The 17192-nt window shown below is 36.7% G+C and overlaps 1 protein-coding gene across 4 annotated transcripts in view; it reads left to right on the top strand.

Annotated features, from left to right (window-relative positions):
* The first annotated feature begins 184 nt into the window (after positions 1-184).
* LOC125653593 (UDP-galactose translocator-like) overlaps positions 185-17192 on the top strand; it is a 23408-nt gene continuing 6400 nt past the window's right edge. The window contains exons 1-3 of one of the 4 annotated variants that reach the window (XM_048883159.2): positions 185-409; positions 15407-15783; positions 16123-17192. The exon at positions 16123-17192 is cut by the window's right edge and continues 6400 nt beyond it. In XM_048883159.2, coding sequence (XP_048739116.2) covers positions 322-409; positions 15407-15783; positions 16123-16800 — 1143 coding nt within the window. In that variant the 5' untranslated portion in view covers positions 185-321 and the 3' untranslated portion in view covers positions 16801-17192. Of the gene's footprint in view, positions 410-7394; positions 8266-8362; positions 9078-15406; positions 15784-16122 lie in introns of those variants that run through there. The other 3 variants (XM_056143930.1, XM_056143931.1, XM_048883160.2) reach the window with 3 other exon arrangements.

The raw sequence follows: 17192 nt of genomic DNA on the forward strand, positions 1-17192 counted from the left end.
GTTACTATTAGAGATATGTGCATAAATGATGCAGTATTACCTATCAAGCTGTAATTATTGATGTATAGGTATAGTTAGGTAATTTAAAAAGTTTCTTTCTAATGGTTATTTATATGTATTACTTCTCATCAAAACGAACAGCACCTAACAATCCCATGACAAAATTCAAATGTGTAAACTGAACGCAACTCGGCGGTTGACGTTTCCGGTAGAGAGAACCGAGTTGATGAGATTTGGTATGTTTCTTATCGGCTGGTGGACGTAAGCATGTTGACGGACACGCGGTGTTCAAGAAGATAAGAACGTATGTAGGCCTACGGCATGATAAATAAGGATTACACTGGGTCACTGGAGTGCGAAAGTCACGAAGCATATAATAATCTCAGAAAAGCAGCCGATTTTGTTTCGGGTAAGAAACTTTCCGGATTTTCTCTGACACCCCCCTCTCGGATTAATAATAATAATAAATCAAGTTTCATTGATTATTGTTGAACGCACAAACTGTTTTTTTTTTTTAATTATTAATATCACGAAAGATATTCGTTGCTTGCAAGAACGCAGTCGGCTTTCAGATTTTTTTTTTTTTTTCACCAAATATTATCTAAATAAGTGCAAGTATCCTCAACATGTTTAAGATCTACCACTAGTACCAGCTCTTGCTAGGATCATTGAAATTGCACAGGTGTATGACATTGCACCATGCAAGGGTTATATACGTTGGTGTATTATCAGCAAACATGAACTCTTCCTCAGGTAAAGACAAGCTGAGGTGTAGCTGTCTGAAGAGATTTAGGCATCTAGATATAACACTAATAATCTGAACAATTTCAAATTTTCCAGCTATTTATATCATCACTTTTGAATTTTTGAGATATCAGATGTCAATTCTTTTCCTTGAAAGGAAATATAAATGTTTGTTTAATGATTCGAATCATTTTAGCAGCCCAGTGGGTCAGTGTGGGATTGTAGCTCAAAGATTATCTCAGCAGGTTCATATTTAAACTGATGCCTTCATCAAATCTCGGAGCAGTCCTTCATAATACATGCATGTATCAACACTTTGCACAAATTACGTCTCCCTTGTCCTCTATCTCCTGGTGCAGTGCTCCGGGCCCACTGAACCAAAATTCCCTTTTGCCATGCACTTTTGTGCGGCATGGCTGAAATAATCTCATGCTTTACAATTATTTCCATCATGATGTATATTATTTTATTATATACCCATCAATGTATCGTTCTTTGATTCTGTGGATTTCAAAGCGTGTGATCCGATTTTCCGGATCACCACACTGGTTTTCTGATTCCGTATCAGTATCCTCTGAAACTGATGCCGTCACAATGATGTCTCAATGCATCAACGCAACGTTATTTGTGGAAAATATTAACCGTGTCACAAACGAAACTGCGTACACAAAACATAATTTCATGGTATGTCTGTGTTTTTGATAATTTGAATTACATTTATTATCCTATAAATGTGAATTTAAAATGCATAAGGGGGTATATAATAAATTTATCATTACTACAGTAACTTGATCCGAAGAGTTGGATCACGTCTCGTTGACGGGTGCGAATCATCAGATCAAACTCGACGCTTCATGTCTCTTGTGATCTGATGATCCGTGCCTATCAACTCGACGTGATCCGACTCTTCAGATCAAGTTACTGTAGTAATAATATATATTTATTCATTTAGGCCACACCAATTTGTAAAATAGTTCTTCGGATTTTCAAACAAAAAAAGTGAGGCGAGAGGGCGAAATTATTTTACAAATATTATTTTTAATTTTGGAGATAAAAATTATGAGGCGAGCGAATACAAGAAATATAAATATTTTTAATTGAATTAAGTGTGATTTTAAAAAGCGGGCGCCTAAAAATAAAGATCTAAAATCATCAGATACCATTTGTTTACCACATAAACTTGATATTTTTCAACTTTGTTGATATAGTTTACAATAAATGAGAAATATTTCAGGTTTCAAAGACTTATTTTCTTTATACTTAATACATGTACTTTGCAACATTAACTGATAAGGTCTTTTTGAAGCATTTTATTTAAGTTTCAGTTCTACAAACTTTCGATTCAGAGATATTCATATTGCTAGGGACACATCCAGTTTTGACATTCATTGCAAATGCAATATTCATTGCATCGCTTTGAGCATTTTCTTGAATTTTGATATGACATCACCAAACCTTTTGTGAATTTGTCGTTAACTGTCGGTCCGGTTTAAAATAGTCAACGATCAGTACCCCTTGCTTGTTGTAAGAGGCGAATAAATGGGGTGGTCCTTCAGATAGGACTGCAAAAACTGAGATCCTTGTCACAGCAGGTTTGGCACGATAAAGATCCCTCAGTGCCATAAGCGCTGAGCATAGGCCTAAATTTTGCAGCCCTTCACCGGCAATGGTAACGTCTTCATGTGAGTGAAATATTCTCAAGAGAGACTTCAGTCAATATATAGGCTAATCAAACAATCAATCATATGCTATCAATGTTCTCTAAATAGTGGCATCGAATAGCGCTTCAAAAGTTTCACCGCTTCCAGTTCGATTCCAGCATAAGGAACAACTTCCAATCCAGTGTTATGAAGTATCGTACATATTTTAAAGATAGACATCATGAATAACTTAACCATATTACACTGTTAGGAAATTTCTCGAGAGCCCGCGCTTCTGTCATTTGTCAGCATATACATCAAGGTTATTTGTGCGCTTGTTGTAAAAACTAAAAAAAAATATTTACGGATATTTTTGAACACGCGGACGGATATTATTTTTTGATAATATTATAATTTGGATTTGTTACAAATAGAAGCGGCGAATCCGACGAACTAGATTACAAATTGGCATGGCCTTAATTACATTTATTTTAGTATTTTGAGTCTGTTACATTACTTAATCATATCCAGCTACCATACCTAAAGACTTCTTTCTTGTGAAATAATAAAAAGTTGATTTGTTTGATAAATTTTATATATGGAAATCAAAAATCAGATGACAGATCATAACACTTGATATGCATTTATTAAGATAAGTTGATTTGTTTGATAAATTTTATTATGGAAATCAAAAATCAGATCATAACATTTATGCATTTATAAGATAAATTGATTTGTTTGATAGAGATTTTATTATGGAAATCAAAAGTTAGATAACAGGTCATAACATTTATGCATTTATAAGATCTATAATATTATAAATATAAACTGTCAGCAATAGAAAGATACACAATATCTTTATGATCAACACTAGCCTAGTGTAAACAAAAAACTGTCCATATGGATCCTATTCTGAAAGTTCTTGAGAGTACTTCATTTTCACTAACACTATCAATACATCACATCACTTTTTGAATATTCTTCTGGCTTTTGTTTTGGACCACTTCTGGAATGCCAAGTCAAAATCCATCTCTTCTCTCTTGCTGGTAATGGATAGTCTCATCAGGTCAGGGCTTGAAGCTAACTTTTTATGTCACCAGTCCAGCCGGACTGATGGGTTATGATTTCAACCAGTCCGAAGAAAAATTTACCAGTACAACAGAGTTTTCCAGAAATAATTAAACATATTTTGTTCATGTTATTAAAATGAAATTTAACTCGAATATGCCTCAGACAATATTGTAACACTTAAATGTGGGATTTATATTTAATACAAATCAGATTCGTCTGATATCTACAGATCGAAGCATGCCAAATGTGTGTATAAAATTTCATAAGTATATTTTCCAAAATGATGCATTAGAAAATTAACCAGTCCCATTGGACTGACTAAAACAAATGTATGTCAGTCCGTCAGACTGCCCGTCAGTCATAGACTGACGGGCATATGTTAATTATACCCCCCGCAACAAGTTGTAGGGGGGTATACTGGAATCGGGTTGTCCGTCCGTCCGTCTGTAGACGCAATGGTTTCCGGGCTCTAAAGCATTATCCTTTTCACCTACAGTCACCATATCATACATATGGACTACCCATGGGATGAAGATGTTCCCTATCGATTTTGGGGTCAAAAGGTCAAAGGTCAAGCGCACTGGACATCGAAGTAGCAATATGGTTTCCAGGCTCTAAAGCGTTATCCTTTCCACCTACAGTCACCATATCATACATATGAACTACCCATGGGATGAAGATGTTCCCTATGAATTTTGGGGTCAAAAGGTCAAAGGTCAAGCGCACTGGACATCGAAGTAACAATATGGTTTCCGGGCTCTAAAGCATTATCCTTTCCACCTACAGTCACCATATCATACATATGGACTACCCATGGGATGAAGATGTTCCCTATGAATTTTGGGGTCAAAAGGTCAAAGGTCAAGCGCACTGGACATCGAAGTAGCAATATGGTTTCCGGGCTCTAAAGCGTTATCCTTTCCACCTACAGTCACCATATCATACATATGAACTACCCATGGGATGAAGATGTTCCCTATGAATTTTGGGGTCAAAAGGTCAAGCGCACTGGACATCGAAGTAGCAATATGGTTTCCGGGCTCTAAAGCATTATCCTTTCCACCTACAGTCACCATATCATACATATGAACTACCCATGGGATGAAGATGTTCCCTATCGATTTTGGGGTCAAAAGGTCAAAGGTCAAGCGCACTGGACATTGAAGTAGCAATATGGTTTCCGGGCTCTAAAGCGTTATCCTTTCCACCTACAGTCACCATATCATACATATGGACTACCCATGGGATGAAGATGTTCCCTATCGATTTTGGGGTCAAAAGGTCAAAGGTCACGCACACTGGACATCGAAGTAACAATATGGTTCTGTTTGTCATGCCATTTGTTTTTTACACTCAGAAAAGAGGTAGTTTATACCTATTACCAACACCCTTTGGGAGATTGGGGTAAGTGGGGGTATTCTTAGTGAGCATTGCTCACAGTACCTCTTGTTTCTGCAGGTTTTCCTGTGTGCTTGGCTTTAAAGAGTTCCTTACATCAGTCTTGATTAAATTTTGTCTGCTGAATCCCCTCTCACAATCTGCTGTACTGACAGGAGCAGTGGTCAGGTGCTCAGCAGCAGCTGCCACGATGGGAAACAACTCCCTAGACTTAAAAGCAACCTTACAAACATCAATGCTAATTAAGAATGCCTGCAAGTTAGCCCTACAGAACTCTATAAAATTTCCTAATTCATACCTACACTCTCTAACCTTGCCTACCTTACAAACAGAGAGATGACTGGCAATACTACATGTACCTATATCCTCAGAAGGAGGAGTCCTATCAACAAAACTCTGAGGATCAAAGAACCTACTCAAAGCAGACAAAATCTGAGCATCTCCACTATCAGTAAACGAACCTTAACAGTGTCTATGAAAGAGTTACAAGCCCTAACTGCCTCTGCCCTTTGACCTAAATTGTCTCTAACAATATGACCTTGAAACTCAAATGTAAGCAGACCTGACTCGTCTAGGGTTGGCTCAGAAGGAGCATGCTGCAAAAAGGCAGACAAATTACATCCAGGGTTACTAATCAACTTGTCCAAGACCTTAACTGTTGAATGCAGAAGGCAGTCGACCTCAGTGAAATCTCAATCTGACCTTTCAATTGACACATTGGTACGACCTTGACAGCATTGCTAGTGGTTTTAAAGCATCAGCTACACAATGTGCTACATACAAAACATTTATAACAAGAAATGGGCTTGTGGAGAGCTAGTGACTTAGCAGAATTTTCCTCTAACATGACAGCAACTACACTCTGAAAATTGTCTACTACTGCCTGAACACTACCCTCAAACTTAATCACCGAGTGTAAGAAACTTGCTCGAGCCTAGTGCCTCTACTATTCTTTAAGATCCCTTGAACATTCTCTAACCAAGCCATGTTCTTAGGAGATTTCTCAAAATACTTGTACAAATCATTCAAAACTGCTTGGAACTTAACTAAGTGACTTTATCTGCTGCCTCCTCACATGCAAGTGCTAACCAATATACAATGTGTCGCTAAAATACCTGGGTGCAGCCTCCTTAAGCCTAGTAACAACCCCACTCTTACATCCTACCATCACAGAAGCTCCATCTGTTGACACCCAAGCTAACCTATCCAAGTCTAGTCCCATATTCTTAAGCATATGATACCCAATAACTCTGAATTAATTGTCTCTGCAAATGCTCTTTCTAACTGCCTTAATATGCATAAAAAGTCTAGACATGGATCTAACCTACCACCTATCTGCTCTACAAACCTTACATAAACTATGATATTCTAGTGAACTGATGCATCTGTAGATTCGCCCAACGTTACGCTGAATACTGAACTAGCCCTAACCCTATCTAGAAGCCTATCATCTAACGTTACACTGAACTAGCCCTAACCCTATCTCGAAGCCTATCATCTAACGTTACGCTGAACACTGAACTAGCCCTAACCCTATCTAGAAGCCTATCATCTAACGTTACACTGAACTAGCCCTAACCCTATCTAGAAGCCTATCATCTAACGTTACACTGAACACTGAACTAGCCCTAACCCTATCTCGAAGCCTATCATCTAACGTTACGCTGAACACTGAACTAGCCCTAACCCTATCTAGAAGCCTATCATCTAACATTACACTGAACTAGCCCTAACCCTATCTAGAAGCCTATCATCTAACGTTACACTGAACTAGCCCTAACCCTATCTAGAAGCCTATCATCTAACGTTACACTGAACTAGCCCTAACCATATCTAGAAACCTATCTAGTACGACATCAGACAACGACTGCTGAAACTCCTGACCATGCACTGTTGTCCGTCATCTGTCTGTCCGTCTGTAAAGAAGTAGGTACAGTTTCTAAAGTCATCTGGCCCAAAATATTGATGATTTCACTTGGAGCTCAAACCCTGGCATTCAAATAAGGAATAGATTAGCAAACCCAAAATTCGCTCAATTTGATCAGCAACATGATTTGTGCCAAATGACAAGAACTTGATGTTGGCATAAAATTGCAAAAATGCCATTTTCAATGAAAATATCCACACATTCATGTGGTTTTCCTTTCAGAAAACATACAGCGCATGCATCGAGCAAATTCATATTCAAGCATGTTTTTCATCTTAAAATAATACACAATATATATAATTTTCATTTTGCTCGACAAATGTGCACATCTTTTCCTGAGCAATAATCTGTATGACATTTGACAGTTTTCAGGCTTATTTTGAGAAAAAGGCGGGAAATGTCTTGTTCGTGATGTCATAATGCTATCCATTTAAGAATATCATTCTGATTTTGTTGACATAGTATACCTGGCATATATTTTACTTTCTTAAAACCCTGATTAAGTTTAATTCCAGACACATTTTATAGAGAGAAAAGTTTTGGGCCTTTTTATGTAGACAATCGTACCTTGTTCTTTACATTTTCGACTTCTCCAGAACCGCTGGGCGAATTTGAACCAAATTTGGCATAAAGCATCCTTGGGTGAAGGGCTTTCAAGTTTTTGTTTTTTTTTCAAATGAAGGGTCATGCCCCCTTCAAAGGGGAGATAATTACAAAAGTGCAAAAATAGAGTAGGACCATTTAAAAATCTTCTCAAGAACCACTGGGCAAGAAGAGCTGAAATTTACAAATGAAAGCTTCCTTGACTTTGTGCAGATTCAAGTTTTTAAAATCATGACCCCCGGGGATAGAATGGGACCACTGTGAGTAGGAAATGAAAGTTTTGCATTCAAATATATAGGGAAAATATGTTAAAATCTTCTTTCCAAGAACCACTAGGCAAGGAATGCACAAATTTACACGAAAACTTCCTGACATAGGATAGGATGGGGCCACAATAGGGAATCAAAGTTTTAAATTCAAATATATCTAATTTATAGGGAAAATCTTTTTAAAATCTTTTTCTCAAGAACCATTGGCCCAGAGAAGTTTGCATTTACATGAAAGTTTCCAGACATAGTGCAGATTTAAGTTAGTAAAAAATTATGACTCCTGGGAGTAGGTTGGGGCCACAATAGGGATCAAAGTTTTACAGGCAAATATATTGGGAAAATCTTTAAATATGGGCCAAGGTGACTCAGGTGAGCGATGAAACCTCTTGTTGTACATACATTTTGATTGTTAACCCCCACCCCTTCCTACATTGGAGACGGAGGAGAAAGTTATAGTGAACAAAATTCCTCCCATTTCCTCGTACTTAACACAGGAAATACTTTACAGTTATCATGGTTATGTAAGGCTTATAATTCTTACATTTACATACATAAACAATGGGAACACTAGTAAAACGAAATTTTGATACGTCCGCGTGTGTAAAACAGAAATGTAAGTGCATTAATCTACTTTTCATTCTGATTAAACAGGCTTTTTTGTGCTTTATCAATGACATCTCTTATTTCCTTGTGTTGTGGACTTGTATAAAGCCTGTATATACATATCTCTGCCCTAGAGTCCATTGAGCTCAGAACAAAACCTGGCCTGTTATTTATCACTTTAAAGATTTCCAACAGCTGTTGTGTCAGGGGATGGAGACACTATTATATTAGATTGATTTTTAAATCTAAAGCAAATCAGTTTAACAGCATCTTTCAGCCAAGTTCAAATCATTCATCAATCATTGATTACACATTTTGTCTGTGTACATGTGATGTGTTCATCAAGTAAGTTTGGTATAGGACTCAAGTAATCCATTTTTTTTCCCACTAAATACGTAACTTGGATTTGCATGAAATTTTATATTGGACTTGTATGAAAACACAGATTTTTTGGTTTTTGTTGGGTTTTTTTTTTTTTTTTTTTTTTTTGGCATTTTAAATGTGAGGATGTTAAAAGATTTTGTTTCTGTGAAATTCTCCTTTCTGGATAGTAAAACTGATTTTCCATGTAACAGTATAAAGTAAGTTCACCTTCACTTTGTTACTTTAAATTCTTAAGTGCAACGAGACAAAAATTTGCTTAGGCCCTGAGCAAAAATATATTTACGCAGTTTGAAAAGTGCAGAATGCCACAAATCAATTGGATTGCTATATAAATTACCTGGTGCTCACCTTCAGCAAATCTCAGGCTGAAACTGCTCTGTTTCAACAACTTAGGAAAATCAGCCTGAATTATGGTGACAGTCATACAAACAATAGGAGGTTAGTTTATTTATTGCACACTTTGCAGCCTCTATTCTGTCAGCAGTTGAATGATTCCACTTGCTGGCTTGAATTTTTTTTAGGGCACAGCGGTACCAATCTTTATCTGCCAGGCACGTATCTGATATGACACTCAGTAAAACCTCACTAGGAGGTAAAACAGTAAACCAATGTTAGTTGTGATATTTATTAGTAAGAAAGAAAATGCATGAGGGCATTGAGAGCATTGAACTGTGATGCTTCATGTAGCATACTGAAGTGATTGATTGATTGCTGTTTTCCGCCACACTCAACAATTTTTCAGTTATCTGGTGGCGCCCAGTTTATATTGGTGGAAGGGAGAACCCAGACACAATGTACCTGGGAAGAGACCACCGATCTTCCGAAAGTAAACTGGGAAACTTTCTCACTTACCGGCATAAGCAGGAATTGAACCTGCACCAACCAGAGGTGAGAGGCTGTGTGATTTTGAGCGCGATATGCTCTAACCACTTGGCCACGGAGGCCCCTGCAGGCATACTTCATGAAGCATGTTAGCACTTCTTGAAAATCTGTTTTATAAGGATATTGGTAGAGATAGGATGCCAAAAGAAAGAGGGAAACCAAAAAGGAGATTTTTCCCCCCGCATAAATTAGAAGAAAAAACGCCAATAATTTTATGTTTATTTTTTGTTTATTGCTTTAATTAAAGGAAATGAAAGAAAAAGATTTATGTAGCTCTGAAAATTACAATAAAAAGTCCGGGAAATTTATTGAGATGAATGTTACTTTAAGGAGGTACTCTACATCGTCATAATGGCTGACTTCCTTTAAAAACATGGAGGAATAAATCAATATCAGCAATATTTGATTTTTCCTTTTCAATTTAAATACATGGCCGAGTAGCTCAGTAAGTTAGCATACTGACTGCAGGTTGCAGGTTCGAGTCCAGCAGGGGTTTTATTTTTTTTCCAGATTATCTTTGACTAAAACTATATTTTTTAACAAAATTAAGTAAATTTGAAAATGTTAAACTTCAAAGTATTGTTGTACATATATCCTCTACTTTTCATCTACCTCAAATTTCTCTGGTGTAGCATACCTCCTTAACAATTCTGTCTTGACTTTTCTAATCACTTGGCAGATAGTGGTTTGTTAGCAGACTGATGTCATCAATTCCTGTTTCGATATTTCTAATTAGATTCTGTCTTCTTGCTACTTCTGCTTCCTGATGATATATTGTTTTTGCATTTTGCCCACTCCAGGCCTGAACAATTATGTTGCTGTGAATTCCATCCACCGTATTTTGTAATGTCACACTTGCCTAAATACAGACTAGAAACCAATATCATGGTGTACCGTACACATCAAACCCGCGGGCCTGGAGGTTATAAAACTTTTACCGTACTCATACTCAAACTCGGCCATGTTTGTTTTGAGTACAACTTTGAGCAAGCTCCAAAGCATACTCGAAAAATCTTGAGCATGTACTCTATTTGAGTATGAGAATGATTTTATAAAAGTTTTATAACCTTCACTTTGGATTTAGGGCATTGAGTTTGAGTATGGAAATGTGCTAAAAAAATGTTTTATATCTCCAGGCCGGGTCAAAACCACATACTAAGTAACAGAGAATGCATGGTCATAAAACTGGAAATTGATGATTTTTCATTGTAATTAATCTAACCTTAGTGTGAACTTAAGTAAAAAAGAAATCTAACCTTGGTGTGAACTTAAGTGAAAAAGAAAAGAAAGAAAAATGATCCATCGATTTCAATTATAATTGATGATGAGAACATTGCTGACAAACTCCTATTCAGTTTTCAGAACTTTATATTACTCCAACAGGATGTTAGGATGCTACATCTATATTGCCAAGTGTTTGATTTTCTTGAAATTTTCCCTGTGACAGGATGTTGAACTTTGTAATTTTACGGAATTATTTTGCTGTGGATGTAGTCAGTACATGTAATATTATAAATGTTGCATGTAGTTGAGGGCAACATTGGAAATTTTCACCCCGAGAAAACCATTGTCAACTGAGGTGTAGCCGAGGTTGACAATGGTTTCTTGAGGGGTAAAAATTTTCAATGTTGCCCTCAACTACATGCAATATTTGTTTCATTATACTGAATGTTATATAAACAACAAAGCAGAAAGACTTTCATCTGTCAACATTTGATCAATCACTATCCTGCAATTTTTCATATATTGATGCAGGTATTCACGTTTATTACACACGCTCAAACAACGTTGTCTAACAATCTACGGCAAACCGTACACACATAAACTTGATGCATGTGATAATTTTTATAATATCACTTGTTGTCAATGACAAGTACTGTTACCTGTTGATAGATAATATCACCCTGGAGCACGTGCTTTCTGTTCTCAGAGCTAGGGTAACAATATGTTTGTAGCTCACCTGAGCTGAAAGCTCAAGTGAGCTTTTCTGATCACCCGTATTCCGGCGTCCGTCCGTCTGTAAACTTTTCACATTTTCAACTTCTTCTCAACAACCACTGGGCCAATTTCAACCAAAGTTGGCATAAAACATCCTTAGGTAAAGGGAATTCTAAATGTTTAAATAAAGGGCCAGGCCACCTTCCAAGGGGAGATAATCAAGAAAAGGTAAAAATAGGGTAGGGTCATTAAAAAATCTTCTTCTCAAGAACCACTGGGCCAGAAAAGATGAAATTTATAGATAAGCTTTATTAGGTCGTGCAGATTCTAAATTGTTAAAATCATGGCCCCCGGGGGTCGGATGGGGCCACAATAGGGGATCAAAGTTTTACATACAAAATATATAGGAAAAATCTTTAAAAATCTTCTTCCCAAGAACCACTGAACCAGAAAAGCTGAGATTTATATGAAAGCTTCCTGATATAGTGCAGATTCTAAATTGTTAAGATCATGGCCCTCGGGGGTCGGATGGGGCCACAATAGGGGGTCAAAGTTTTACATATAAATATATAGGAAAAATCTTTAAAAATCTTCTTCCCAGAACCACTGAGCCAGAAAAGCTGAGATTTATATGAAAGCTTTCTGATATAGTACAGATTCAGGTTTGTTAAAATCATGGCCCCCTGGGGTAGGATGGGGCCACAATAGGGGATCAAAGTTTTACATACAAATATATAGGGAAACTCTTTAAAAATTTTCTTCTCAAGAACCACTGAGCCAGAAAAGCTGAGATTTATATGAAAGCTTCCTTATATAATGCAGATTCTAAATTGTTAAAATCATGGCCCCCGGGGGTAGGATGGGGCCACAATAGGGGATCAAAGTTTTACATACAAATATATAGAGGAAAAACCTTTAAAAATCTTCTTCTCAAGAACCACTGATCCAGAAAAGCTGAGATTTATATGAAAGCTTCCTGATATAGTACAGATTCTAAATTGTTAAAATCATGGCCCCCGGGGGTCGGATGGGGCCACAATAGGGTGTCAAAGTTTTACATTCAAATATATAGGAAAAATCTTTAAAAATCTTCTTCCCAGGAACCACTGAGCCAGGAAAGCTGAGATTTATATGAAAGCTTCCTGATATAGTACAGATTCTAAATTGTTAAAATCATGGCCCCCGGGGATCGGATGGGGCCACAATAGGGCCACATTTAAAAATATGTTTGTTTCCCCTCTCCCGACCCTAAATTTCAGAGGAAGGTCGGTAGGTAGGTAAAAAGTTTTTTTTTTTAGCTAGCAGAATTTTATTTATTATGAAATTCCCATAACCATTAACAATGCCCGATACCAAACGTCGTGAAGCACATCATCCATGTTTCCTCATCAAACTCGTATAGTCAGTTCTCGCGTAAATTCTGCTTTGATTACCACGTTTTGCAATTAGGAAAGGTGTCGATATTTCGGACAGTACTTCATGTATTTTGGAAATGCTCATTATCTAACCACTAAACTTAGGCATTGGACTACATGTATACATATTGGTTGATTCGACGAAAATTGGGTTTCATCAGAATTTTCTCTGCTATTTATACCACATACTAACACTTAAATAAAGTTAGGGAGAATGTTGCAATTATGGACAATGGTGTTAGTTTTGGACACATGGTGTTATAAAATTGGTAAACTCGGTTGCTGTCTTTTATTTATGGTTCACTGACATTTTATGCTTTTGTTTTTTGCACATTATCTTAATTTATATATGATAGTGATTTTCATTATATTTTTAAATGATATCGGTAGATCTAGTTTACCAGAAAACGTTTCAACGGGACTTGATTTTGCCGATCAAACAAAATGGATGCTGACATCAACCAATCAGAGCTGAGTTACACATGTGCATATAATTAGGTGTTTTCCAGTTTGTAAATATAGCATTAGTTCAGAAATAAGTTAAATTGAGAATGCTTCTGATTGACTGTCAAAAATATCGCATCCGTCCGAAATATCAACACTTTCCCCTACTGAAGAACACAAATTGCACACTGGATGCCCCGAATTCTCTTGTTTCCTCGCTCCTCGTATAGACAACATTTCTCCATCTCGATCTTGCAGATCACTAGTCCGAATTGCGAGCCGAATTCAATGTTAAACTCACTTGTAACTAATCAATAAAACAATCATGATTCTTGTACTTATTAATATCGATTAAAAGAAAATGTCAATCCAAAATTCAATATTAAACAGAAGCCAACAATTGTAGTCAACCGAATTTTCACTGGCATTTGAGCAAACGAGTCTCGTGACTCAAAACAAAGCTTGACAGTTTGATAAAATGTTTTCAAGAGACTGTTTATGTGATGAAAGAACCCATAATATCGATATTAGTAAGTACAAGAAGAATCGTTTTATTGATTAGTTATGAGCTTAAAATTAAATTCGGCTTGTAAGTATTTGAAATCAGCCAGAGAATGCCGCCTCCAGCTGGAGGCAGCGAAATTTCTAGATTTCGGACCAGAACACCTCCTGTATTCGTATTATCATTATTTTTTAATTTTGGATTGAAACCAAAGAAGATATAGAAAATTTTTGTCGTTATAAAATACTGATCTGCACCAGAAACGACCTTGAATTTTTCTTAAAATTAAAAAAAAAACTTCACCAGAATGGCGTAATAAAAACTTATGGGTCGGTGTGAATTTTCAGACTCGGTCGGGCGAGGGGAAACAAACAATATTTTTATTTTGGCCTAGGGGGTCAAAGTTTTTTTTTTTTCGGTTTTTTTTTTTTTTTTTTGATATAGTGCAGATTCAAGTTTGTTAAAATCATGGACCCCGGGGATTGGATGGGGCCTCAAGGGGGGCATCAAAGTTTTACATACAAATTTATAGGAAAAATCTTTTAAAATCTTCTTCTCAAGAACCACTGAGCCAGAAAAGCTGAGATTTATATGAAAGCTTCCTGATATAATGCAGATTCTAAATTGTTAAGATCATGGCCCCTGGGGGTCGGATGGGGCCACAATAGGGGGTCAAAGATTTACATACAAATATATAGGAAAAATCTTCTTCCCAGAACCACTAAGCCAGAAAAGCTGAGATTTATATAAAAGCTTTCTGATATAGTGCAGATTCAGGTTTGTTAAAATCATGGCCCCCTGGGGTAGGATGGGGCCATAATAGGGGGTCAAAGTTTTACATACAAATATATAGGGAAAATCTTTAAAAATCTTCTTCTCAAGAACCATTGGGCCAAAGAAGTTCACATTTACATGAAAGCTTTCTGACATAGTGTAGATTCAAGTTTGCAAAAACCATGGCCTCCAGGGGTAGGTTTGGGGCCATAATAGGGACTACGGTTTTACATGCAAATAGATATGGAAAATCTTCTGATATGGACCAAGGTGACTCAGGTGAGCGATGTGGCCCATGGGCCTCTTATTTTCAAATGCCTCTACCAATCAGATTCGAGTATTTTACATGAAAGTATATAATAATAGCTAGCATTTACATTTCTAATCATGAAAAGGATCAGGTTGGAAAAGGGTTAAACATGAATTGCCTTACATACAATGTATGTTTGTGTTACCTATAGGGAGATCCCTTTGGGCCGTTTATTTAATGCATGTTCCAATAAAAGACACAATAAGATATACCTCATTAATAAGTGTTGCTGAAACATTTAAACTTCATTTAAGCCTACTGCAAGGGTATCATCTTTGTCTAATTTTATTGTTTGTTATTTTAGGTAACTACTATAGACTTAATTTAACTTAAAAAGTTTGACTTACTTTTACATAACTTGTTACAGTGAGGGGAAAGGGGGGATGTATTGCAGCTTTTTTTTTTATGGAAATCCACATAGAGGTAATAAGCAATGAGCTAATATTGTTAGAGAATTTAATTATTGATTTTTACATGCAAGGATTGTTTTTGTTTGTTGCAGATTCACCACATATAGAAAATGCCAGTGACTGTGGACAGTGCATAACAGACACCATGTTAAAACACCTTAGTTTAGTTCTTCTGACTTTGCAAAATGCCATCCTGATCTTAGTCATGCGGTACACCAGGACAAGACCGGGAGACATGTACCACGCCACCACTGCGGTAGTGATGTCAGAGATCCTCAAGGTCATAACCTCTCTGGTTATCCTGGCCACTCAAGAAAAGACATTGACAAAGTTTGTTTGCTACCTTAGGGACAATATATGGAGACAGCCCATGGATTGTTTAAAAGTGTCTGTTCCATCCATAATTTACACTCTGCAGAATAATTTGTTATACATTGCTCTCTCCAACTTAGATGCAGCCACATTTCAAGTAAGTGAAGATTAAAAATTCATTTATTTGTCAATCCACAGACATTGTATTATCACACTTTTAAAAAATTCAACAATTAATTTTAACAAAGTATTCAAACATTTTATTTTTGAAATAGTAACCACAGACACCTGAAGTATGGATATTATTCCCCCCCCCCTTTCGATAATTTTTTTGGGGGTGGCAATAATATCTCTGAAATGTGTGAATTCCACACACACAAAAATTTTTTTAAAAAAAAGGGGGGGGGGGGGGTAATGTCCATACTCTAGGTGCCTGTGATAGTAACAGAGTAAATAGCATTTTTGAATGTTTCTTTGTTTCTTTTATCCATTATAGGTATCATATCAGCTGAAGATCTTAACCACTGCGCTGTTCTCTGTCTTCATGCTCAACAAGAAACTCAGCACTCATCAGTGGTGTGCGCTTTTGATATTATTTGTTGGCGTTGCTTTGGTTCAGTTCAGACCGGATGATGCTAAGTCCTCAAAGCTGTCCACCACAGCCCAGAAGCCCATGATGGGTTTATTTGCAGTGATTCTTTCATGCTTCATGTCAGGCTTTGCTGGAGTATACTTTGAGAAAATTCTCAAGGGTACAAAGCAATCTCTTTGGCTGAGAAACGTTCAACTAGGAAGTTTGGGTGCCATCATTGGATTAATTACTATGGAGATTAAAGATGGACCTAAAATTCAGGAGAAGGGATTTTTCTTTGGGTACGATTATTTGGTATGGGTAGTGATTATTTTTCAGTCTATGGGGGGACTTCTCGTGGCAGTCGTCGTAAAGTATGCAGACAACATTCTCAAAGGTTTCGCGACATCAGCTGCCATTGTTCTCTCCTGCATAGCATCTATATACCTGTTTGACTTTAGACTGTCTTTACCATTTACAACAGGTGCTTTTTTAGTCATTATCTCAGTGTATATTTATAGCAAATACGTTCCAGAAAATGATCTTCCACAAGTCTCTGAGTATGCTGGAAAGAAAGAAAAATCTCCCTCAAGAGTCATGTGAGAGTATTGTGACATCATAAGAATGATGTTAATGAATGTATGCAATGCATGTGTTATATACAGACCCATTAGGCAGATTTTCACAGGTGTGATTATTGCAGTTGTATTAACAGGTGTAATTGTGCCATGGTATGGAAGATTATGTTGTCTTCATGCTGTTGTTTCTATTATGACTTTTTTTTGTGCACTAATCCACATTGTTAAATCTCCCATATACATATGTATTTTTTTTTTATACCCCCAAGATCGAAGATCAGGGGGCATATTGTTTTTGTCCTGTCTGTCATTCTGTAATTCTGACATTCTGTCTGAAACTTTAACCTTGCTAATAACTTTTGAAAAATAAGTGATAGAGTTTTGATATTTCACATGAGTATTCCTTGTGACAAGACC

The sequence above is a fragment of the Ostrea edulis genome, chromosome 7, assembly GCF_947568905.1.
Source record: "Ostrea edulis chromosome 7, xbOstEdul1.1, whole genome shotgun sequence".
In the NCBI taxonomy this organism is placed as follows: Eukaryota; Metazoa; Mollusca; class Bivalvia; order Ostreida; family Ostreidae; genus Ostrea; species Ostrea edulis.